The sequence below is a fragment of the Choloepus didactylus genome, chromosome 17 (genome assembly GCF_015220235.1).
Source record: "Choloepus didactylus isolate mChoDid1 chromosome 17, mChoDid1.pri, whole genome shotgun sequence".
Lineage (NCBI taxonomy): Eukaryota > Metazoa > Chordata > Mammalia > Pilosa > Megalonychidae > Choloepus > Choloepus didactylus.
The window spans coordinates 47,737,205-47,761,735 of record NC_051323.1 but is presented as its reverse complement, the minus strand read 5'-3'; the positions used below and the strand labels follow the sequence as shown (position 1 = coordinate 47,761,735).

Here is a 24,531-nt window from a genome sequence, read left to right as displayed (position 1 = left end):
CAAGGCCAGTATATAATTCTTAAGAAAAAGATCCTTTGTGTCTAGGGAGGGGAGCTCTCCAGTCCTCCTGGGGAAAGGCAAACCAAAAAACCAAAGGCCTACACCTTATAATTGCCTAAGTACTAAATTACACATGGCTTGCACCCCTCTAATGACTCCCCTAGTGTAAAACTGCTAATACCTGCTTTAGGTACAGACACTCCTGAAGTCATGTGCATGAAGAGCAGCAAGAACTTACCAACATTTCGGGCTGGAACAATTAGACTAAAGGACAACTATAATTTACAATAACCTAAGATTAATGAACATAAAAAGGCTTACCACTCTTAAATGCTAACTTAAAATTCAGTTTTTAGTACATCTAGTTTAGTGATGCTTGAATATACGTGATTCACATATATGCATACCCTGCACATACACACAAGTTTTGCTGTTAAATGAGTAAAAACCCACTCTCCAGGGAGAGGAGGACAAGCCTTGGTGTGTAGTATTTGACAATATATGTGGTGTCTTTATTCCTATTAGACTTAATGTTAAGATAGCAACCTGGCATTACCAAATGGAGACCTGGGAAGAGATATGAACCATTCACTGTTCTAAGTTTGTTTAATTCAGCTTTAGTGAACCTTAAACCCTTTTATAGGAACATTTACTTGCACTTTGAGTATGGACCTTTTGCTTTTGCCCAAAATATATCAGAAAAATTATTCTGCTTTTTACAAGAATACACAGTCTCATATATCTGGAATACAGACACATATAACTTATATACACACTCATAACCATACAAAACAGACATACATTCCCATTTACAAGCATGTATAGCCAATACACTACTGTTACACATACATAGAAAACTTTTACACAGTTTTTCTCACTTTTTTTCATTTTTCACACTATTGTGAAACTGCACACAATTGCCCAGCTTTAGAGTACACACAAACTAGTATACGCTATAAAGACACAAAGAAATAGCTTCAGTTTACTATAGATGAGTACACAGGAAATTTTTGCCAAGTTTTAAATTACACACTGACAAACTTTCACAGTTTGAAAGACTCCTACGTAATTATATTACATGCTTTTATTACATACAAATACAACTATCCCACATTCCTGTGTAAACATACAACTTAAACTCCCATTAGATTCATGAAGTTTTAACTCTCAGAATGCATCCAAATACAGTCCTAAAAAATGTGCATATAACTTTCTATATACCCTGATACACACATTAAGGGACTTTAAATGTAGCTTCCACATGCCTTAGACTTAATTACACAGCACACTAAAATATGTAAATGTATTTATTAATACCTGTTTAGCCCCACATAAGTATATGAATAGAGAATCACACAAACCCCATGCTACAAATTTCCTTCCTCCTTTTTTTTTTTTTTTTTTAAACTGCTCCAATTACTTCTCTATCTCACTTTTGTCTGTTTCCTCCCTGGCTTGTTGACTCTCTGAATATTTCCTCTAATGGCTTATTCAGCCATTCATCGATTTTTGGATCTTCTCTGAATATTAGGCTAAAATTCCTTTATATAGCTGACCTTTTAAAGTCTGAGTTATTAACAGAATGACATTGTATTCTTGGGGCTTGAGGGAGTGGGAGTCCAACCCTTTTTAGAGGCTTTTGTGGCAGCCCTTTTCTTTTCAAAGTCTGGGGTGATGTTGGGGAGATTACCTTTTTGGCCCCACCCTTCTTAAACATCGGGGTGCCACCCAGACTCTGCCTCTTCGGGGTAAAGGCTCTACCTTCTCTGAACAGTGGGGTGGCAGCCAGGCTTTTCCCATTCCCCTGGGAATGTGCTCCACCCTCTGGGTCCTGAGGCGGCAAAACTTTTCTAGAGCATTGAGGCGGAAGGCCCACCCTCAACCCCCAGGGCAAACTCACCCTTTTCATGCATGTGGGCCACTCCACTCTCCCAGCCTGAGACCACTTGACTTCAGACCTCAACTTTCATCGTTCTTTGGGGATATGGGTACAGCCAATTTTATTTTAGGTGGATGCAGTCTCTCTCTTTCTCTCATAGCCACCCTCTTTCCCATTTCCCTTTCTTCTCCCAAGAAAGGGATATTTACATAAACCAGAGTTTAAGAATTAAGTTAATTGTTATTCAGCTAGCCTTGCTAGGCTTTTTATTAATGATTCTTACCTTTCTTTCTTTAAGAGTCTTTAGAAACAGAAACTTTTGGAAATCTCTCCGTTTTTTTTTTTCTTTTTCTTAACTTTTGGTGGGTTGTAATTACTGGAGCAGTCAGCATTAACTGGCTCTCCAATTGCCTGGGGGCATAGACTGCTTCCACTAAAACCCCAGGCTTTAATGGTTCCCGCCCCAGTGGGGGAGGGGAAACCATAAGGTGGGGGAATGCTTATCCCAGGTTTTAGTTTCTTTTTTTTTTTCTGCAGCCACCACATGGCACAGTTCAATTCTGCCTTGGAAAAAGGTTTATTTTTATTAACATGACACACGAGGTCAGCACAAAGCCAACTCTTATCTGCCTTATATTTTGGCCAGAATATATTTGGCAGCAAAATGCCTTTTTTTTTTTTTTTTTTTGTCTAAACATAACAATAATATTTGATCATTTTCTTTTACCCTTTCCCTTGGTCCAATTACTTTTAGCCCAATGTTTTAACATGTTTCCCAATGGATTATTTAGAGGAATGTTCCCCAGGGACTCTAAAGGTACCCCCTTCCCTTTATTCCCAGCCGGCTGACTGCCTCTATTCCCCATTCTGAGTCTTGCCTGAGCATCTTTCCCTTAGGATCAGCTCTAGGCTCATCAGAATGTCCCCATTCTGAGTCTTGTTTGGGCATCTTTCCCTCAGGATCAGCCCTAGACTCTCAGAATGCTTTAACCACCAAGGTAATATAATATTTCTTTTCTTACCTTGGTCCATGCACGGAGTTGCCTGGTTAACCAGAGGCAGGCCTTTTCATTTCCCCCTTTTCTCATCCACAACCGGCAGATTCAAGCATCTGGTCTCGGGCCCTTTAGCTGCCGGAGATGGGCCCCCAATGGCGGAGTCTGAGACCGCTCAATCAGCGGGGCGCGCCTTCCCTTTGTCCACCTCGGGGGTCCCCCTCCGAAGCTTTGGATCCCGGACGAGCCCCCAAGTTGTCGGAAATAAAGTGGTACCTGTAAGGGAATAAACGCTCTCTCGGTTCTGGAGGAGAAAAGAATTTATTTACTATCTTGCAAGATAGGGCGTCCAGCCAAACACATGGAAGGAAGGCTGGCGCGCCCGAGGAAGAGAATGGCGATGTTTAAATCTCCTACTCCTAATTCGCAAGTCCCTCCCCTGTTTCCCCATTGACTGGGTACTACAGAGGTTACAGCCTATCCGAGAACACTAACTAATTCATCTTTTGAGATTTTAATTTGTACAGCCAATCCCAGAGAGCCAACTAGCTCATTATTAAGATTTTGAACTGATTAGCCAATCCCCCCCCAAATTTTTATTTTTTTTGCTGTGAGTTCCCGCCTCTGATACTACCTCATGTCTCTTTACATCAGGCAGATTCTCTCTTCTCTTTGTCTGGGGCTTGTTTAAACTGGTTTTCCCTCCATTTCCCTTATTCCATGCTGTCTCTATGTGAAAACGAAACTTATTCCTTTCTTACAGTCAGTGGCAGAGACAAACTGTGGCAGGACTGAACTGAAGGATTAGACTATTGCAGCAGCTTTAAAACTCTAGGATCACCAGGGAGATTTGATTGTTAGGGCCACCCCCCTCCCTGACTGCCCAGAAACACGCCCCATATACAGGGCAGGCAACACCAACTACACACGCAAGCTTGGTACACCAATTGGACCCCACAAGACTCACTCCCCTGGTCACTAAAAAGGCTAAGCAGGGGAGAACTGGCTTGTGGAGAACAGGTGGCTCGTGGACGCCACCTGCTGGTTAGTTAGAGAAAGTGTACTCCACGAAGCTGTAGATCTGATAAATTAGAGATAAGAACTTCAATTGGTCTACACATCCTAAAAGAACCCTATCAAGTTCAGCAAATGCCAAGAGGCCAAAAACAACAGAAAATTATAAAGCATATGAAAAAACCAGACGATATGGATAACCCATGCCCAAGCACCCAAATCAAAAGATCAGAAGACACACAGCACCTAGAGCAGCTACTCAAAGAACTAAAGATGAACAATGAGACCATAGTACGGGAGACAAAGGAAATCAAGAAGACCCTAGAAGAGCATAAAGAAGACATTGCAAGACTAAATAAAAAAATGGATGATCTTATGGAAATTAAAGAAAGTGTTGACCAAATTAAAAAGATTCTGGACACTCATAGTACAAGACTAGAGGAAGTTGAACAACGAATCAGTGACCTGGAAGATGACAGAAGGGAAAATGAAACCATAAAAGAAAGAATGGGGAAAAAAATTGAAAAAATCGAAACGGACCTCAGGGATATGACAGATAATATGAAACGTCCTAATATAAGACTCATTGGAGTCCCAGAAGGGGAAGAAAAGGGTAAAGGTCTAGGAAGAGTATTCAAAGAAATTGTTGGGGAAAACTTCCCAAATCTTCTAAACAACATAAATACACAAATCATAAATGCTCAGCGAACTCCAAATAGAATAAATCCAAATAAACCCATTCCGAGACATATACTGATCACACTGTCAAACACAGAAGAGAAGGAGCAAGTTCTGAAAGCAGCAAGAGAAAAGCAATTCACCACATACAAAGGAAACAGCATAAGACTAAGTAGTGACTACTCAGCAGCCACCATGGAGGCGAGAAGGCAGTGGCACGATACATTTAAAATTCTGAATGAGAAAAATTTCCAGCCAAGAATACTTTATCCAGCAAAGCTCTCCTTCAAATTTGAGGGAGAGCTTAAATTTTTCACAGACAAACAAATGCTGAGAGAATTTGCTAACAAGAGACCTGCCCTACTGGAGATACTAAAGGGAGCCCTACGGACAGAGAAACAAAGAAAGGACAGAGAGACTTGGAGAAAGGTTCAGTACTAAAGAGATTCGGTATGGGTACAATAAAGGATATTAATAGACAGAGGGGAAAAATATGACAAACATAAACCAAAGGATAAGATGGCTGATTCAAGAAATGCCTTCACGGTTATAACGTTGAATGTAAATGGATTAAACTCCCCAATTAAAAGATATAGATTCGCAGAATGGATCAAAAAAAAATGAACCATCAATATGTTGCATACAAGAGACTCATCTTAGACACAGGGACACAAAGAAACTGAAAGTGAAAGGATGGAAAAAAATATTTCATGCAAGCTACAGCCAAAAGAAAGCAGGTGTAGCAAGATTAATCTCAGATAAAATAGACTTCAAATGCAGGGATGTTTTGAGAGACAAAGAAGGCCACTACATACTAATAAAAGGGGCAATTCAACAAGAAGAAATAACAATCGTAAATGTCTATGCACCCAATCAAGGTGCCACAAAATACATGAGAGAAACACTGGCAAAACTAAAGGAAGCAATGGATGTTTCCACAATAATTGTGGGAGACTTCAACACATCACTCTCTCCTATAGATAGATCAACCAGACAGAAGACCAATAAGGAAATTGAAAACCTAAAAATCTGATAAATGAATTAGATTTAACAGACATATACAGGACATTACATCCCAAATCACCAGGATACACATACTTCTCTAGTGCTCATGGAACTTTCTCCAGAATAGATCATATGCTGGGACATAAAACAAGCCTCAATAAATTTAAAAAGATTGAAATTATTCAAAGCACATTCTCTGACCACAATGGAATACAATTAGAAGTCAATAACCATCAGAGACTTAGAAAATTCACAAATACCTGGAGGTTAAACAACACACTCCTAAACAATCAATGGGTTAAAGAAGAAATAGCAAGAGAAATTGCTAAATATATAGAGACGAATGAAAATGAGAACACAACATACAAAAACCTATGGGATGCAGCAAAAGCAGTGCTGAGGGGGAAATTTATAGCACTAAACGCATATATTAAAAAGGAAGAAAGCGCCAAAATCAAACAACTAATGGATCAACTGAAGAAGCTAGAAAATGAACAGCAAACCAATCCTAAACCAAGTAGAAGAAAAGAAATAACAAGGATTAAAGCAGAAATAAATGACATAGAGAACAAAAAAACAATAGAGAGGATAAATATCACCAAAAGTTGGTTCTTTGAGAAGATCAACAAGATTGACAAGCCCCTAGCTAGACTGACAAAATCAAAAAGAGAGAAGACCCATATAAACAAAATAATGAATGAAAAAGGTGACATAACTGCAGATCCTGAAGAAATTAAAAAAATTATAAGAGGATATTATGAACAACTGTATGGCAACAAACTGGATAATGTAGAAGAAATGGACAATTTCCTGGAAACATATGAACAACCTAGACTGACCAGAGAAGAAATAGAAGACCTCAACCAACCCATCACAAGCAAAGAGATCCAATTAGTCATCAAAAATCTTCCCAGAAATAAATGCCCAGGGCCAGATGGCTTCACAGGGGAATTCTACCAAACTTTCCAGAAAGAACTGACACCAATCTTACTCAAACTCTTTCAAAACATTGAAGAAAATGGAACACTACCTAACTCATTTTATGAAGCTAACATCAATCTAATACCAAAACCAGGCAAAGATGCTACAAAAAAGGAAAACTACCGGCCAATCTCCTTAATGAATATAGATGCAAAAATCCTCAACAAAATACTTGCAAATCGAATCCAAAGACACATTAAAAAAATCATACACCATGAGCAAGTGGGGTTCATTCCAGGCATGCAAGGATGGTTCAACATAAGAAAATCAATCAATGTATTACAACACATTAACAAGTCAAAAGGGAAAAATCAATTGATCATCTCAATAGATGCTGAAAAAGCATTTGACAAAATCCAACATCCCTTTTTGATAAAAACACTTCAAAAGGTAGGAATTGAAGGGAACTTTCTCAACATGATAAAGAACATATATGAAAAACCCACAGCCAGCATAGTACTCAATGGTGAGAGACTGAAAGCCTTCCCTCTAAGATCAGGAACAAGACAAGGATGCCCGCTGTCACCACTGTTATTCAACATTGTGCTGGAAGTGCTAGCCAGGGCAATCCGGCAAGACAAAGAAATAAAAGGCATCCAAATTGAAAAAGAAGAAGTAAAACTGTCATTGTTTGCAGATGATATGATCTTATATCTAGAAAACCCTGAGAAATCGACGATACAGCTACTAGAGCTAATAAACAAATTTAGCAAAGTAGCGGGATACAAGGTTAATGCACATAAGTCAGTAATGTTTCTATATGCTAGAAATGAACAAACTGAAGAGACACTCAAGAAAAAGATACCATTTTCAATAGCAACTAAAAAAATCAAGTACCTAGGAATCAACTTAACCAAAGATGTAAAAGACCTATACAAAGAAAACTACATAACTCTACTAAAAGAAATAGAAGGGGACCTTAAAAGATGGAAAAATATTCCATGTTCATGGACAGGAAGGCTAAATGTCATTAAGATGTCAATTGTACCCAAACTCATCTACAGATTCAATGCAATCCCAATCAAAATTCCAACAACCTACTTTGCAGACTTGGAAAAGCTAGTTATCAAATTTATTTGGAAAGGGAAGATGCCTCGAATTGCTAAAGACACTCTAAAAAAGAAAAACGAAGTGGGAGGACTTACACTCCCTGACTTTGAAGCTTATTATAAAGCCACAGTTGCCAAGACAGCATGGTACTGGCACAAAGATAGACATATAGATCAATGGAATCGAATTGAGAATTCAGAGATAGACCCTCAGATCTATGGCCGACTGATCTTTGATAAGGCCCCCAAAGTCACCGAACTGAGCCATAATGGTCTTTTCAACAAATGGGGCTGGGAGAGTTGGATATCCATATCCAAAAGAATGAAAGAGGACCCCTACCTCACCCCCTACACAAAAATTAACTCAAAATGGACCAAAGATCTCAATATAAAAGAAAGTACCATTAAACTCCTAGAAGATAATGTAGGAAAACATCTTCAAGACCTTGTATTAGGAGGCCACTTCCTAGACTTTACACCCAAAGCACATGCAACAAAAGAGAAAATAGATAAATGGGAACTCCTCAAGCTTAGAAGTTTCTGCACCTCAAAGGAATTTCTCAAAAAGGTAAAGAGGCAGCCAACTCAATGGGAAAAAATTTTTGGAAACCATGTATCTGACAAAAGACTGATATCTTGCATATACAAAGAAATCCTACAACTCAATGACAATAGTACAGACAGCCCAATTATAAAATGGGCAAAAGATATGAAAAGACAGTTCTCTGAAGAGGAAAGACAAATGGCCAAGAAACACATGAAAAAATGTTCAGCTTCACTAGCTATTAGAGAGATGCAAATTAAGACCACAATGAGATACCATCTAACACCGGTTAGAATGGCTGCCATTAAACAAACAGGAAACTACAAATGCTGGAGGGGATGTGGAGAAATTGGAACTCTTATTCATTGTTGGTGGGACTGTATAATGGTTCAGCCACTCTGGAAGTCAGTCTGGCAGTTCCTTAGAAAACTAGATATAGAGCTACCATTCGATCCAGCGATTGCACTTCTCGGTATATACCCGAAAGATCGGAAAGCAGTGACACGAACAGATATCTGCACGCCAATGTTCATAGCAGCATTATTCACAATTGCCAAGAGATGGAAACAACCCAAATGTCCTTCAACAGATGAGTGGATAAATAAAATGTGGTATATACACACGATGGAATACTACGCGGCAGTAAGAAGGAACGATCTGGTGAAACATATGACAACATGGATGAACCTTGAAGACATAATGCTGAGCGAAATAAGCCAGGCACAAAAAGAGAAATATTATATGCTACCACTAATGTGAACTTTGAAAAATGTAAAACAAATGGTTTATAATGTAGAATGTAGGGGAACTAGCAGTAGAGAGCAATTAAGGAAGGGGGAACAATAATCCAAGAAGAACAGATAAGCTATTTAACGTTCTGGGGATGCCCAGAAATGACTATGGTCTGTTAATTTCTGATGGATGTAGTAGGAACAAGTTCACTGAAATGTTGCTATATTATGTAACTTTCTTGGGGTAAAGTAGGAACATGTTGGAAGTTAAGCAGTTATCTTAGGTTAGTTGTCTTTTTCTTACTCCCTTGTTATGGTCTTTTTGAAATGTTCTTTTATTGTATGTTTGTTTTCTTTTTAACTTTTTTTTTCATACAGTTGATTTAAAGAAGAAGGGAAAGTTAAAAAAAAAAAAAGAAAGAAAAAAGACAAACAAGGAAAAAAAAAAAAAAAGATGTAGTGCCCCCTTGAGGAGCCTGTGGAGAATGCAGGGGTATTTGCCTACCCCACCTCCATGGTTGCTAACATGACCACAGACATAGGGGACTGGTGGTTTGATGGGTTGAGCCCTCTACCATAAGTTTTACCCTTGGGAAGACGGTTGCTGCAACGGAGATGCTAGGCCTCCCTGTATTTGTGCCTAAGAGTCTCCTCCTGAATGCCTCTTTGTTGCTCAGATGTGGCCCTCTCTCTCTGGCTAAGCCAACTTGAAAGGTGAAATCACTGCCCTCCCCCCTACGTGGGATCAGACACCCAGGGAAGTGAATCTCCCTGGCAACGTGGAATATGACTCCCGGGGAGGAATGTAGACCCGGCATCGTAGGATGGAGAACATCTTCTTGACCAAAAGGGGGATGTGAAAGGAAATGAAATAAGCTTCAGTGGCAGAGAGATTCCAAAACGAGCCGAGAGATCACTCTGGTGGGCACTCTTACGCACACTTTAGACAACCTTTTTTAGGTTCTAAAGAATTGGGGTAGCTGGTGGTGGATACCTGAAACTATTAAACTACAACCCAGAACCCATGAATCTCGAAGACAGTTGTATAAAAATGTAGCTTATGAGGGGTGACAGTGGGATTGGGAATGCCATAAGGACCAAACTCCACTTTGTCTAGTTTATGGATGGATGTGTAGAAAAGTAGGGGATGGAAACAAACAGACAAAGGTACCCAGTGTTCTTTTTTACTTCAATTGCTGTTTTTCACTCTAATTATTATTCTTGTTATTTTTGTGTGTGTGCTAATGAAGGTGTCAGGGATTGATTTAGGTGATGAATGTACAACTATGTAATGGTACTGTAAACAATCGAAAGTACAATTAGTTTTGTAAGACTGCGTGGTATGTGAATATATCTCAATAAAATGATGATTAAAAAAAAAAAAGAAGCAAGGCAAGAATTTAAATTATGTTCTACCCATTATCTAAGATAACCCTACTAAAAATGTAAAGAAAAATTAGACCTCTATTTTAATGGAAGTGCTTGCATGTTTAAACCAAGCTCCTAGTACTGTGCCTGCATGCTCTCTCCCCATTAGAGTTATTGGTAAGACCCATTCTGTAGTCCCTAAAGCTATAAGGGTGTCAGCCACATCACATGGACGTGCTCCAGAAGTAAATGAACACATGCTGTTACTAAAAACACCTTTTACTACAGACACCTTTGCCTCTGCCTGCCAAAAAAGACTCAGTCACTTAAACTTTTCAGTGAACATTGCCTCCAGACTAGCTCTGATGCATGGTGACAGAGGGTGCTGTGGAACAGCCAACGGAACCCTGGAACCCACCGTCCTGTTTCCCAGAGGACCAACGACGCTGCACTACAACTGCACAAAGAAGATACCTCCCGGAGCTGTAAATGCCAGGGTGATGTGGTTAAAACTTAAAAACATAATTAACACTAAGGCCTGCTCTTATGAGGGGACAGCATGTATGGTATTGTAAACGTAACACCCAATGCAGCTCAGGAAAAACTTGAGTATTCATTAGCATTCAGTGCTACACATATATGTCAAATAAATATAACAATGTCTCTTCAATATTAAATCATATGCAAAATAATAATATTAAAATTATAGTGAACTAAATGCATTTTCTAAGTGGTTAATAAATTTACCATAAAATAGAAAATAGCCCTTATTACCATAGTTTTTATTCTGCTTGTCGTCACTTGTTTGTGTTAATTGTTGCCTATATTATATGTATAAGTTTATGTCCAAAGGAAAAAAAAAAAAAAATAAAGAGGCAGCCAACTCAATGGGAAAAAATTTTTGGAAACCATGTATCTGACAAAAGACTGATATCTTGCATATATAAAGAAATCCTACAACTCAAGGACAATAGTACAGACAGCCCAATTATAAAATGGGCAAAAGATATGAAAAGACAGTTCTCTGAAGAGGAAATACAAATGGCCAAGAAACACATGAAAAAATGTTCAGCTTCACTAGCTATTAGAGAGATGCAAATTAAGACCACAATGAGATACCATCTAACACCGGTTAGAATGGCTGCCATTAAACAAACAGGAAACTACAAATGCTGGAGGGGATGTGGAGAAATTGGAACTCTTATTCATTGTTGGTGGGACTGTATAATGGTTCAGCCACTCTGGAAGTCAGTCTGGCAGTTCCTTAGAAAACTTGATATAGAGTTACCATTCGATCCAGCGATTGCACTTCTCGGTATATACCCGGAAGATCGGAAAGCAGTGACACGGACAGATATCTGCACGCCAATGTTCATAGCAGCATTATTCACAATTGCCAAGAGATGGAAACAACCCAAATGTCCTTCAACAGATGAGTGGATAAATAAAATGTGGTATATACACACGATGGAATACTATGCGGCAGTAAGAAGGAACGATCTGGTGAAACATATGACAACATGGATGAACCTTGAAGACATAATGCTGAGCGAAATAAGCCAGGCACAAAAAGAGAAATATTATATGCTACCACTAATGTGAACTTTGAAAAATGTAAAACAAATGGTTTATAATGTAGAATGCAGGGGAACTAGCAATAGAGAGCAATTAAGGAAGGGGGAACAATAATCCAAGAAGAACAGATAAGCTATTTAACGTTCTGGGGATGCCCAGGAATGACTATGGTCTGTTAATTTCTGATGGATATAGTAAGAACAAGTTCACAGAAATGTTGCTATATTATGTAACTTTCTTGGGGTAAAGTAGGAACATGTTGGAAGTTAAGCAGTTATCTTAGGTTAGTTGTCTTTTTCTTACTCCCTTGTTATGGTCTCTTTGAAATGTTCTTTTATTGTATGTTTGTTTTCTTTTTAACTTTTTTTTCATACAGTTGATTTAAAAAAGAAGGGAAAGTTAAAAAAAAAAAAAAGAAAAACAAGGAAAAAAAGAAAAGATGTAGTGCCCCCTTGAGGAGCCTGTGGAGAATGCAGGGGTATTCGCCTACCCCACCTCGATGGTTGCTAACATGACCACAGACATAGGGGACTGGTGGTTTGATGGGTTGAACCCTCTACCATAAGTTTTACCCTTGGGAAGACGGTTGCTGCAAAGGAGAGGCTAGGCATCCCTATGGTTGTGCCTAAGAGCCTCCTCCCGAATGCCTCTTTGTTGCTCAGATGTGGCCCTCTCTCTCTGGCTAAGCCAACTTGAAAGGTGAAATCACTACCCTCCCCCCTACGTGGGATCAGACACCCAGGGGAGTGATTCTCCCTGGCAATGTGGAATATGACTCCCGGGGAGGAATGTAGACCCGGTATCGTGGGACGGAGAACATCTTCTTGACCAAAAGGGGGATGTGAAAGGAAATGAAATAAGCTTCAGTGGCAGAGAGATTCCAAAAGGAGCCGAGAGGTCACTCTGGTGGGCACACTTACGCACACTTTAGACAACCCTTTTTAGGTTCCAAAGAATTGAGGTAGCTGGTGGTGGATACCTGAAACTATCAAACTACAACCCAGAACCCATGAATCTCGAAGACAGTTGTATAAAAATGTAGCTTATGAGGGGTGACAATGGGATTGGGAAAGCCATAAGGACCACACTCCACTTTGTCTAGTTTATGGATGGATGAGTAGAAAAATAGGGGAAGGAAACAGACAGACAAAGGTACCCAGTGTTCTTTTTTACTTCAATTGTTCTTTTTCACTCTAATTATTATTCTTGTTATTTTTGTGTGTGTGCTAATGAAGGTGTCAGGGATTGATTTAGGTGATGAATGTACAACTATGTAATGGTACTGTAAACAATCGAAAGTACGATTTGTTTTGTAAGACTGCGTGGTATGTGAATATATCTCAATAAAATGAAGATTTAAAAAAAAAAAAAAGAAAGAAAAGGAAGGGGAAGGAAATGAGTCCAGATTTATTTATTTTTTTTAAGACTAGAAAATGAACATTAAAACATAAAAATTTGAAAAAAGCTTAATAGCTCCAATCACTTAATGGCCTTTAATTACCCCCTTTTTTTTTTTTAAAGTCTTGGTAGAATCTTATAAGAGCTAATATTTCTTTTGGAAATAAAACATTTATTTGAAGTTCAAAAAAAAAAAAAAAAGATAGAGTTTTGGAAGTAGAATAACTGAGTTAAAGGATATGAACATCCACCCTCCTCTGCCCCCTTTCTTTATTACAAAAGTCACGAGGCTGCGAGCAAAAAATGCAGTCAGAATACTAAGTGACAAGTTCAGTGCCGCTCTCCTCATCCTCTTCTTCTACGTCTCCAGTCAGCCACTACTTGAAAACTTAATATACATATACATATACAATAATTATTATACATTGTGTTCTGAAACTTTTTTTCCTACTTTACACTATATTTTGGGTATTTTTCTTTATCAGCCCAGATAGACTCATTCTTTGTAATGTCTGTGTGGTATTCCATTTGTGTGGACATACCATAATTTAATTAAATAATCATCTTTTGATGCATATTTAGATTTTCAATTTTGTTGCAGTGGACATCTTGTATGTACATTTTAGTGGTTGTATCACCAAGATAGACTTTTAGCAGTAGAATTTCTGGGTCAACGGTTATGTGATTTATGTGGCTTTGATTTACCCTCCAAAACTGTTCTACATAGAGGTTGCACTGATTACACTCCCACCACAAATTTATGGGAGTGCTGGTTCCCTGCATAATTTTTGACGTTGGGTATTATCAAACATTATCATTTTTGCCAAAATGAAAGTTTAAAAATAATATATCTTTTAAATTTTGGTTTCTGTTTATTTAATTTTGAGTGAAATTTGCATTTTATGTTTATTAATCACTTGTATTTTTTTTCCTGTCAACTACCTGTTTATAGCCTTTGTTCTTTTTTCTATCGTTTCTGTTGTTTCCTGTTAATTTGTATTTTTATATTATAGGAATTAGTTTGTCATAAATGATACGAATTTTTTTTTTCTACCTTGTCATTTGCCTTTTATCTTTGTGTGGTCTGTTTTTAATTTTTGAAATCTATTTTTATATTATGGAAATTAGTTTGTCATAAATATACAAAATTTTTAATATTCTATTTTTATATTATTTTTATATTTTTATTTTATGGAAATTAGTTTGTCATAAATGATAGAAATATTTTTTTTCTAGCTGTCATTTGCCTTTTAACTTTGTGTGTTCTGTTTGTTTTAATTTTGGGAATCAGATTTATCAATTTTTCCCTTTATGGGGCCAAAGTTTTGTGTTATATTTAGAAAGCCTCAGCTCTCTATCTGGCAATTTTATAGTTTCAGTTTTTTACTTTTAAATGCATTCTAAATCTTATTGGCATAAGGAATAAGGTAACTATATAACTTTATTTTTCTGGGGTTTCTAGCCCCATTTTATTACCGTGAAAAATGCTAGCGCTCATGATATACATTGCCAAATTCTTTTCTGGAATGATTGTGTCAACTTATACTGGACTCCTGCCAGTAGTACTACCAATAGTACTATCTTTTTAAAAATCTTTGCCAATGTGATTGAAAAGTCTTACTTATTTCTTTGATATTAATGAGTTGATTTGTGAGAATTATCCATTTGTATTATTTTTCTAAGTTTTTTACTGACATTTGTGGTTTTCATTTGATATTAAGAAATATTATTAATGTGTATGTGATGCCTAAGCATTTATACAAACCTTAAATATTAAAGATAAAAGTTCTTTGGCATATTTATTACAGATATGTTTCCCAGTTTACCATAATGCCCTTCAATTAGTATGCTTTTTGATATAATAAATTAAAAAATTTTATTTGATGAATGCAAGCAATTGTCTTTTGTAATTTCTTCTATTGTTTGAAAAATCCTTCTACCAGAGACTAGATAATGACTCCAGGTTTTTTTTGTTTGTTTGTTTGTTGTTTTTTTTTTTTTTAGCTTGTTTGTTTATGTGTTGTAGTTTTCTCAATTTTTTATTTGGTAAAATTTCAAACCTACAGAGAAGCTTCAAAAATAGAATAATGAACAATTATATATACTCTTCACCCATATTTGCTAGTTATTAACATTTTGTCATGCTAGCATCTCTCATGACCATACCCACACACATACACATATTTTTCTGAACTGTTTGAAAACTAGTTGCAGATATGACACTTTTATCTTTAAATACTGAAGTATGTGTCTTCTAAGTACAAGGACTTTTCCTTACATAACCACTATACATGTTCAAATCCAGGAACTATAACCATTATTAAGCTGTTATCTAATGTTAAATCTATATTCAGATTTCCTAATGTCCCATTAACGTCCTTTATAGCTGTTTATTTTTTTAATTATTTTTTTTTTACTGTGGTAACATATATCCAGGTTGTCTATTTAAAAAAGCTTCCAGTTTTCATGCCCTAAAAGTTTGAAGTATTACTATTGTTTTTATTTTTAGTGAAATGTAGAGAAGACAGAATGGAACAGTTATGCCGTGAAGGCATTTTGCTATAATGTGGGGGAGTTTCCTCTGCATTTGTATCAGTGCGTATTTACAACTTAAGGTTTTATAGTTACAAATAGAATTTATAATTTAAAAAATTTTCTTTGTTTTTTAAATTAACTGTTAACTATATAAAAAATTTTTTAAAAAATATACAAAAAAACATTTCAAACAAACCAAAACAAGGGAATAAGAAAAAGACACCTAACTTAAAATAACTACTTCCAACATGTTCCTACTCTACCCCAAGAAAATATACAGACAATAACCCAGCCAAGGAATAAGAAAGACAGATAACCTAAGATAGCAACATTTCTGTGAACTTGTTCCTGCCATACCCAGCAGAAATTAACAAACTATAGTCATACCTGAGCATTCCCAGAACATTAAATTTACCCACAATAACTTATCTGTTCTTATTAGGTTATTGTTCCCCCTTCACTAATTGCTCTCTATCACTAGGTTCCTTACATTCTACATTATAAACCATTTATTTTACATTTTTCAATGTTCACATTAGTGGTAGCGTATAATATTTCTCTTTTTGTGCCTGGCTTACTGCGCTCAGCATTATGTCTTCAAGGTTCATCCATATTGTCATATGTTTCATGACATTGTTCCTTCTTACTGCTGCGTAGTATTCCATCATGTGTATATACCACATTTTATTTATCCACCCATCTGTTGAAGGACATTTGGGTTGTTTCTATCTCTTGGCAATTGTGAATAATGCTGCTATGAACATTGGTGTGCAGATATCTGTTCATGTCACTGCTTTCAGATCTTCCGGGTATATACCGAGAAGTGCAATCGCTGGATTGAAGGGTAACTCTATATCTAGTTTTCTAAGGAATTGCCAGACTGACTTCCAGAGTGGCTGAACCATTATACAGTTCCACCAACAATGAATAAGAGTTCCAATTTCTCCACATCCCCACCAGCATTTGTAGTTTCCTGTTTGTTTAATGGCAGCCATTCTAATTGGTGTGAGATGATATCTCATTGTGGTCTTAATTTGCGTCTCTCTAATAGCTAGTGAAGCTGAACATTTTTTTATGTGTTTTTGGCCATTTGTATTTCCTCTTCAGAGAACTGTCTTTTCATATCTTTTGCCCATTTTATAATTGGGCTGTCTGTAGTATTGTCCTTGAGTTGTAGGATTTCTTTATATATGCAAGATATCAGTCTTTTGTCAGATACATGGTTTCCAAAAATTTTTCCCCCTTGAGTTGACTGCCTCTTCACCTTTTTGACAAACTCCTTTGAGGTACAGAAACTTCTAAGCTTGAGGAGTTCCCATTTATCTATTTTTTCTTTTGTTGCTTGTGCTTTGGGTGTAAGGTCTAGGAAGTGACCGCCTAATCTTGCAGATGTTTCCCTACATTATCTTCTAGGAGTTTTATGTTGCTGTCTTTTCTATTGAGGTCTTTGATCCACTTTGAGTTAATTTGAGGTAGGGGTCCTCTTTCATTCTTTTGGATATGGATATCCAGTTCTCCCAGCCCCATTTGTTGAAAAGACTGCTATGTCCCAGTTTAGTGGCTGTGAAGTCTGTAAAGTCAGTGTACAGAAGGTCAGCAATGTTAAGGACCTGGATAATTTTCCTCATTCAAAAGCAAAAAACATCTTGTTATTTTGTCAAATGATTCATAGGTCTATATAAGTGCTTCTGATTAAATGGAAGCTATAAGTCTTCTTATTCTTTTAAGACTTGCATAGTCTTCTAGGAAGAGCACATCTAACTTTAATGCAGTTTCTTCAGGGTTGAAAATGTTGAATTTTACACTTGTGAGTGATTTAACAACTCTTTAGTACTCGCATTAAGGGCTCTGCCTATAGGAAATCTTGAAGTTTTTAGACATGGTATTCTTTACTCTGCCAACCTCCTGGAAGTGCTTTCAAGAATACTTAGGGTACTTCCTTTTCTGAAAATAGGAAACAAGATTGAAGGCACCTGGGGTAGAACTGAGAATACAGATGTACATATATAGGTTCGGCTTGAACTGAGATAAAATTAAAATAGCTTCAGTAACAAAGGGTGTGTTTACTCGCCTCTTGATGTCTTCTCTATTGGTTTCCTCTTGGATTAGTAGGAAGAGAGGAGACCCTCAAAACCAAAACCAAAGGAAAGCCTTTTGCCCTTGAAAAAGTCAGTATGTATCTCTTTTTTCTTACACCTAGCTGACAAGGGAATTCTTTTAAAAGCTCCTTCACCTTTACCCTTTCTTCCTTGACTGAACTTTGTCCAGCCAGGTTTATTTTTAAACCATACAAAGCTTATTACATGACCAAGCATTTCAGCAAGCCACCTTTCTACTTCTGTTACTGCAGGAAGGAACTTGGAAGGGACAAGACATCGAGACATGGCTGAGGGCAAAGGCAAGAGAGACTCTATCCGAATGAGTATGAAGGGATGCCAGACAAACAACGGGTTTGTCCAAAATGAAGACATCCTGGAGAGGAGCCCAGAGTCAGACAGCCCAGCAGACAACCCGCAGTGCAGCACCATGGACATCCTCGGCCCCACCGAGCATGACTTCAAGAGCATCCAGCCCTTCGCAGGGATGCCCAAGGAGGTGCTGCTCCAGTTCTCAGGCCAGGCCCGCTACCAGGTGCCCCGGGAGGTCCTCTTTTGGCTCACTGTGGCTTCTGTGGTTGTGCTCATTGGGGCCACCATAGCCGTCATCGCCCTATCTCCAAAGTGCCTCGAATGGTGGCAGGTGGGGCCCATGTACCAGATCTACCCGAGGTCTTTCAAAGACAGCGACAAGGATGGGAACGGAGACCTGAAAGGTGCGTGCCTGGAGAGGGTTCAGGGAAGGAGCAAGGATGAGGCTGGTTTATAGCTCTGTCATTACCTGCAATGGAATTACACCTGGATTGGGCATTAAGCACATTCCAGTATGCCTAGTCACTCCAAGTTTCTCCTTGTTTATGATGCTTAAAAATACCACTCAGCAAAACCCAGCATTTCTTCCATATAACGAAAGGCAATTGCTCAAGGCCTTTGAATCAAAAGAATTGTTTAATTTATTGCCTGCTAAGTATATATGCTTGTTTGACCATCAATCCTAACTTCTTACATGGAGCAAGTTTCCTCCTAAAATTTGCTTTCTGTTTCTGTGCATTTTATAGCTCAGTATCTCAGAGTAACAGTTTAGAATTACTTGCCAAGTATATGATGTGTTTGGTAAACTATGTTACCTGGCTAAGAGTTTCTCATTAATGAATAGAATGTAAATAAGATTTTAGGAAAAAAAAATAAGTGGTGTTTACAAAGGTGTAAGTAGGGTCTTTAATGTTTAAATTCGGGGAATTGAAGAGAAGGAAAAAAGGCGTAACTGTGTTGGTTATTAATTGAATTAAGTATTATTTCAAATAAAGCCTACATTAACAGAAAATAGAAGTGAAAACTTATTTTTTTAAGTTAAGTGAATAACTTCCTGCTGAGTTATGTACAGTGTTTTTATAATTTATCATGTGAACCAGGACCCTTGTAAAAGTGAAATTATGCCATACGGCAGGCATAAACTGGGAGGAGGTATGGTCACTTCAGTTCAGGAGAACAATATAGAAATAAATAAATAAACCAACAAGGTTTGATAGTGAAAATTGGTTTGAAAGAAAATAAAACAGGATGACATGATACAATGTGGAAAGTAGGGATGGACTGAATCCTTAAAACTTTATAAATGAACCCTTGAATCTTGAAATCTCCAACTTTCTGTAATAACTAATAAAAGGCTTTTCTTTTTTACGCTCATATCATCTCATCCTCCTCTTTCTTTATCTTGTGGCTTCTTCACAAATTGAAATACTAGCTGTGCTTCAAAGTGCAGGTGAAACCCATTTCCTTCATTAATCTTTACTTAACCTCCTTGATCAGAGTCCTCTTCCCTTATCCTGACTCCCTGTGCTTGACATCCTCTGTACTGCCTTGTCACCCAGCTGGGTGTCTTCTCTTTCTGCTGCAATACCAGGAAGAGGAGACTATCTTAAAGGGCTTTCTCGCCACTTATAGCACCCACTGCCTTCTACACAGTAACTGCTTAGCAAGAGTGACTGAAAAGAGCTAAAATCCCCAAGTCCAGAGGTACATGCCCCACTTCCTGGCGCTCCTTGTGTAACCTCTTTCTAGATAAACCTGAAATTCTTGTAAACAAGAATTCTTGTAAGCTTCTAACCAGAGCTTGCATTTGTCCTTCCCAAATAACTTTTCCTTGAGAGAGTGGTTGCTTCTGGTAGTCAATAAGTATTTGTCCTTGATGTTGATGTGGGTTTGTTCTTGTTATTCGCAGATTTCAGTTTCTTTTTATCATGGCCTCTCTCCACTGGAGTATGGAGCTGGGAGCTCCTGTTACTTTGCATCTTCTAGCTCCTTTGTGTCTTTGATATTCTTAAAATGTATTGTATTGCCATACTGACTTAAATCAAAAGACTTCTGTTGACTGTTGACACTCCCTGAGGTCTTGCAGCCATCATATGGGGGAAAATGAGGCCCAAAGAGGCCCAAGCTAAGTAGCCTGTCCTAGGGGAAGGCATAGGAGCCAGGTGCTTTGTGTTGGTCCCAGTAGCTTCCAGCCTGCAGTGTGGCTTTTGACATGCTCTGACTGTAGGAAGCTTTAATGGAGATTGAATACTAACCTCAACTCTGAATCTGCATTTAGGACTCTACACTAGAAGCGAAACACACACTCTCTGCTAATTAACCTACAAGGTTCCAAATACAAAGAGTGTTATTTCCATATCTCTTCTCAGCCAAGTCTGGTATTCTCTTCTGAATGAATTCTTGGTGTTCTGTATAAATGAACAAGGGAAAACATCCAAATTCAGCCTGTTCAAAGGCAGTCTGATAGTGGAAAAAAGGCCTCTTAAATTTTGGTGTGAGCCTGCTTCTCCTCCTCATCTCTTGTGCTCCCTCCCTGGTCTGGGTACCATGTAGAGCTCTCACTCTTTCCCAGATGTGCCCTGTCTGTCCTGGTCACTAGGTTTCCTTTGCCTGCAAGCCTTTCTTTCTGTCTCCCCCATTGCCACGCCCTCCTGTGACCTGCTCCATCCCTCCCCAAAGGGGCCACAGCCTCCAGCCTTCCTCATACTCCCCTGCCCCAGGCAGTCAGAGGCTAAGGCACTGCTGCAGCTCTTCTGGAGCGCTTCCCCTGGTGCCCGCAGCAGCGCCTTCCTGACTGCTTCTGCTTGCTAGATCGATGCTGTCCAATAGAGATGGAATGTGAGCCAGCAAGTAATTGTAAATGCTCTAGTAGTCACATTAAAGTAAAAAAGAAATAGGTGAAATTAATTTTAATGCTATGTTTTGTTTAATCTGATATAGCCAAAATATCATTGCAGCATATAATCAATATAAAAAATATTGAGATATTTTACTTTTTTTTTTTTTTTTTTTTTTTGGTACTGGATCTTCAAGGTCTGGTGTGTGTTTTATATTCAGAGTGCGTCTCAATTTGGACTGGTCACATGTGGCTAGTGGCTGCCATACTGGACAGCACAGCTTAGAGCATGTGACCTTAGAGGCCATGTGTTATTCTTCTGTGTACCTCACCACTTAGCCAACAGCTGGCCTAGAGTACGTGCTCAAAAACCACGTGTAGAATAAATTAATAATGCTATAGTCTTGGTTATAAATATAAAATTTGAGCAAGTTGCAGATTGATTTTTATGTGTTACGGTTCTATGTTGCTGGTTATTGATGTTATTTATAGAAGTAGACCTTTCTATGTGCATTTTACTAAGATTCAATAAAATTTCAAATATTTCTGACATGAATATAAATACCTCCATTGCAGACCTGTTAGTTTTATTTTTTAAACCTTCAGTTAAAATAATAGGAGTTCATTCATGGCCTCAACATTTTTCTTCAGGTATTCAAGATAAACTGGAGTACATCACAAATTTAAATGTAAAAACTATTTGGATTACTTCATTTTATAAATCATCCCTTAAAGATTTCAGACATGGTGTTGAAGATTTCCGAGAAATCGATCCCATTTTTGGAACAATGAAAGATTTTGAGAATCTGGTTGCAGCCATACATGATAAAGGTAAATTAAATGAAAGCTGGGTGGAGGGTGAGAAGAGTATTTCTCCAAGTGCTACTTAAAGCATTTTGTTTTTCTTTAGCTGTCATTTATTAATTTTAAGATAATCTTTTTCTAACATTTGGAATGTTTTCACTTCTAAGGTTTAAAGTTAATAATTGATTTCATACCAAACCACACCAGTGATAAACATGCCTGGTTTCAATTGAGTCGGAACCAGACAGGGAAATATACTGATTATTATATCTGGCACGACTGTACCCATGTAAATGGCAGAACCATACCACCCAACAACTGGGTAAGTACCAATTTGCCTGATTTACAAGGGAAAATGGGCAGATCTTACGTGATTAAGTTGGTTTTTAATAAAGCCTTTTTTAAGGAAAAAAAATAGTAATGGATTATTTTATGGGAAGGAAAAAAGTTTCCCAAAGAAATAGAAATAAAATACCCAAGACTACTGATGTCATTTAGAGTTCTTATTTCATTGTAGAGCAGATGTGTTCTAGCAAATTAAAACCCATGTTCTCCATTGCCTCTCCTTGCCTCCTCACCTCACTCCCCATGCCCCCCTCCCCCACCGTCCATCGTAGATTCCAGGTTCCATCAGTTCCCTAACTGCCTTGCTATTATCCAGTCCCCTTTGCCTTTCTGACTTTTTGACCCTTCTGTCAAAACAGAAACAAAAACAAAACAAAAAAAAACTCAAGCCATCTGCTTTCTGTTTGCCTAAACCTTGGTATCTGGGCCTCTGGAGACATCAATGGTCATTATCCCCACCTGAACTGAGCCGTGCAAACTTCTTGGGAATTTTACAAAATCCAACTGAGTAATCTGCCTGCCCTCCTTCTCCTCAAACATCCTCCCTGCCCCCTCCCTGTTTTACCACCTTCAGCCCCAGCTACATCACAGAAGCCATCATACCTGCCTGCCCCCATTCCCACCCTCTTCCTGGCCTCTTCTTTTACTATGGAGGCCATGTCCCTCCTGTCTAGGGTTGCCACATTTAGAAATAAAAATTCAGGCCACCCAGTTAAATCTGAAGTTTAGGTAAACAATGAATAATTCTTCTTGACCTTCTTCATATACATTTAAACGTGCAGGCTCCAGGGCATCAAATTTGAGATGACTCAAGGACTCATATGCCACATGTTACAAAGCTTACTGTGGGATTTCCCCCCCACCTCCTGTATCCCAGGTTCAGTGAATGGTACCACCATCCAGCCTGGTGAACTGGCTATTGCGAGCATTTTCACCTCTTTAATTTTTTCTCTACAATCCACCCACTTGTTAAAATAAGAATAATAATAGCAGACGTATTAATTGCTTTACTGTATGCTGTGCTCTGTGCTAAATGTTTTATATTTGTTAATTCAATTAATGCACCCCACAATCTTATGAGTAAGGTTTTAATCCTTGTTATACAGATGAACCGACTCAGGCACAGAAACCTTAAGCACCTTGTCCAAGGTCACACAGCTAGTAAATGAAAAGGCTAAGAACTGGTTCTAGTCGTTTCAACTCACAGTCTGCTCTTAACAATTGCCACTCATACTTTAAACCATGTCATCTCTTACCAATATGACTGTAACAGCTGCCTTTCTTGGTATCACCTTTCCTTCTTTCCATCAGTTCTTGACTATGGCCAAGATTGCTTTTTTTAAATGTAATATTTGTTACATAGAAACATATGCATAATATATGACGAATTGATAAGCATCTTATGGCATAACCATAAATGGAAAACCACTCAGCAATAAAAAGGAAAGCACCAGTGATACAAGCAACAACATAGATGACTCAAAATAATTATGCCGAATGAAAGAAGCTTGACAAAAACAATACCATTTATATGAAATTCTAGAAAATGCAAACTATTCCTATAGTGGTAAAAAGCATATCAGTGGTTATTTAGGGAATGGAGGGGGTGCAGAGGGGTGGGAGGAAGGGATTATAAAAAGGCATGAGGATACTTTTAGAGGTGATCGATGTGTTCACTATCTTGATTATGGTGATGGTTTTCATGAGATTATACCTATGTCAAAACTGATCAAATTGTTAACTTTAAATATGTGCGGTTTTTTATATGCTAATTATACTTCATTAAAGTTGTTTTAAACTATATGTAATATATAAATAAGTTAGGAAAGATCTAGTGAGCATCAACAAACCCACCCTCACATTAAAGTCTTGAACTTTACCAGTGCTGCTGAGACCCTGGGGGCTTCTCCTGGGTTCCTTCCCCATGCCTCTGCTTAGAAGTTACCACTACCTTGGATTTTATTTTTGTCTAAGTCTTTGCTTTTTGTTTCATTTATACCAAAGATGCCATATGTATTATTTTTAATTGATTATTTTCTTCTATTTTGAACTTTAGGAGCGCATCATGCTACAGGTAGAGTCTCCTGTAACTAGCTTCCTTTCGTCATTGATTCTGAGATTCATTTGTGTAGTTTTGGGTAGCTATAGTACATATTTTTAACTGTTGTGTGATTAATATTCCATTGTGTGAATAGTCTGTGATTTACCTATCAATCCACTGGTTGATGGGCAGTTGGACTGTTTTCATTTTTTCACTATTACTAACATTGCCTTTGGGGAACTCTATTAGTCTGTTTCTCTTGGGCACATGCGCAGGAGCTTAAGAACTAAGAGATTTTCTGGGTACAGGATACCACATGTCCTCCTCTCCAAGATAATGCGAAAT

General features: G+C 37.9%; 1 protein-coding gene across 3 annotated transcripts in view; it reads left to right on the top strand.

Annotated features, from left to right (window-relative positions):
• The window catches only part of SLC3A1 (solute carrier family 3 member 1), a 124,034-nt gene that overhangs the window by 50,281 nt on the left and 49,222 nt on the right, over positions 1-24,531 (top strand). For all 3 annotated transcript variants that reach the window (XM_037807269.1, XM_037807267.1, XM_037807268.1), the window contains 3 exons: positions 18,103-18,564; positions 21,648-21,827; positions 21,968-22,122. In XM_037807269.1, the coding sequence (XP_037663197.1) occupies positions 18,135-18,564; positions 21,648-21,827; positions 21,968-22,122 (765 nt within the window). In that variant the 5' untranslated portion in view covers positions 18,103-18,134. The remainder of the gene's footprint in view (positions 1-18,102; positions 18,565-21,647; positions 21,828-21,967; positions 22,123-24,531) is intronic.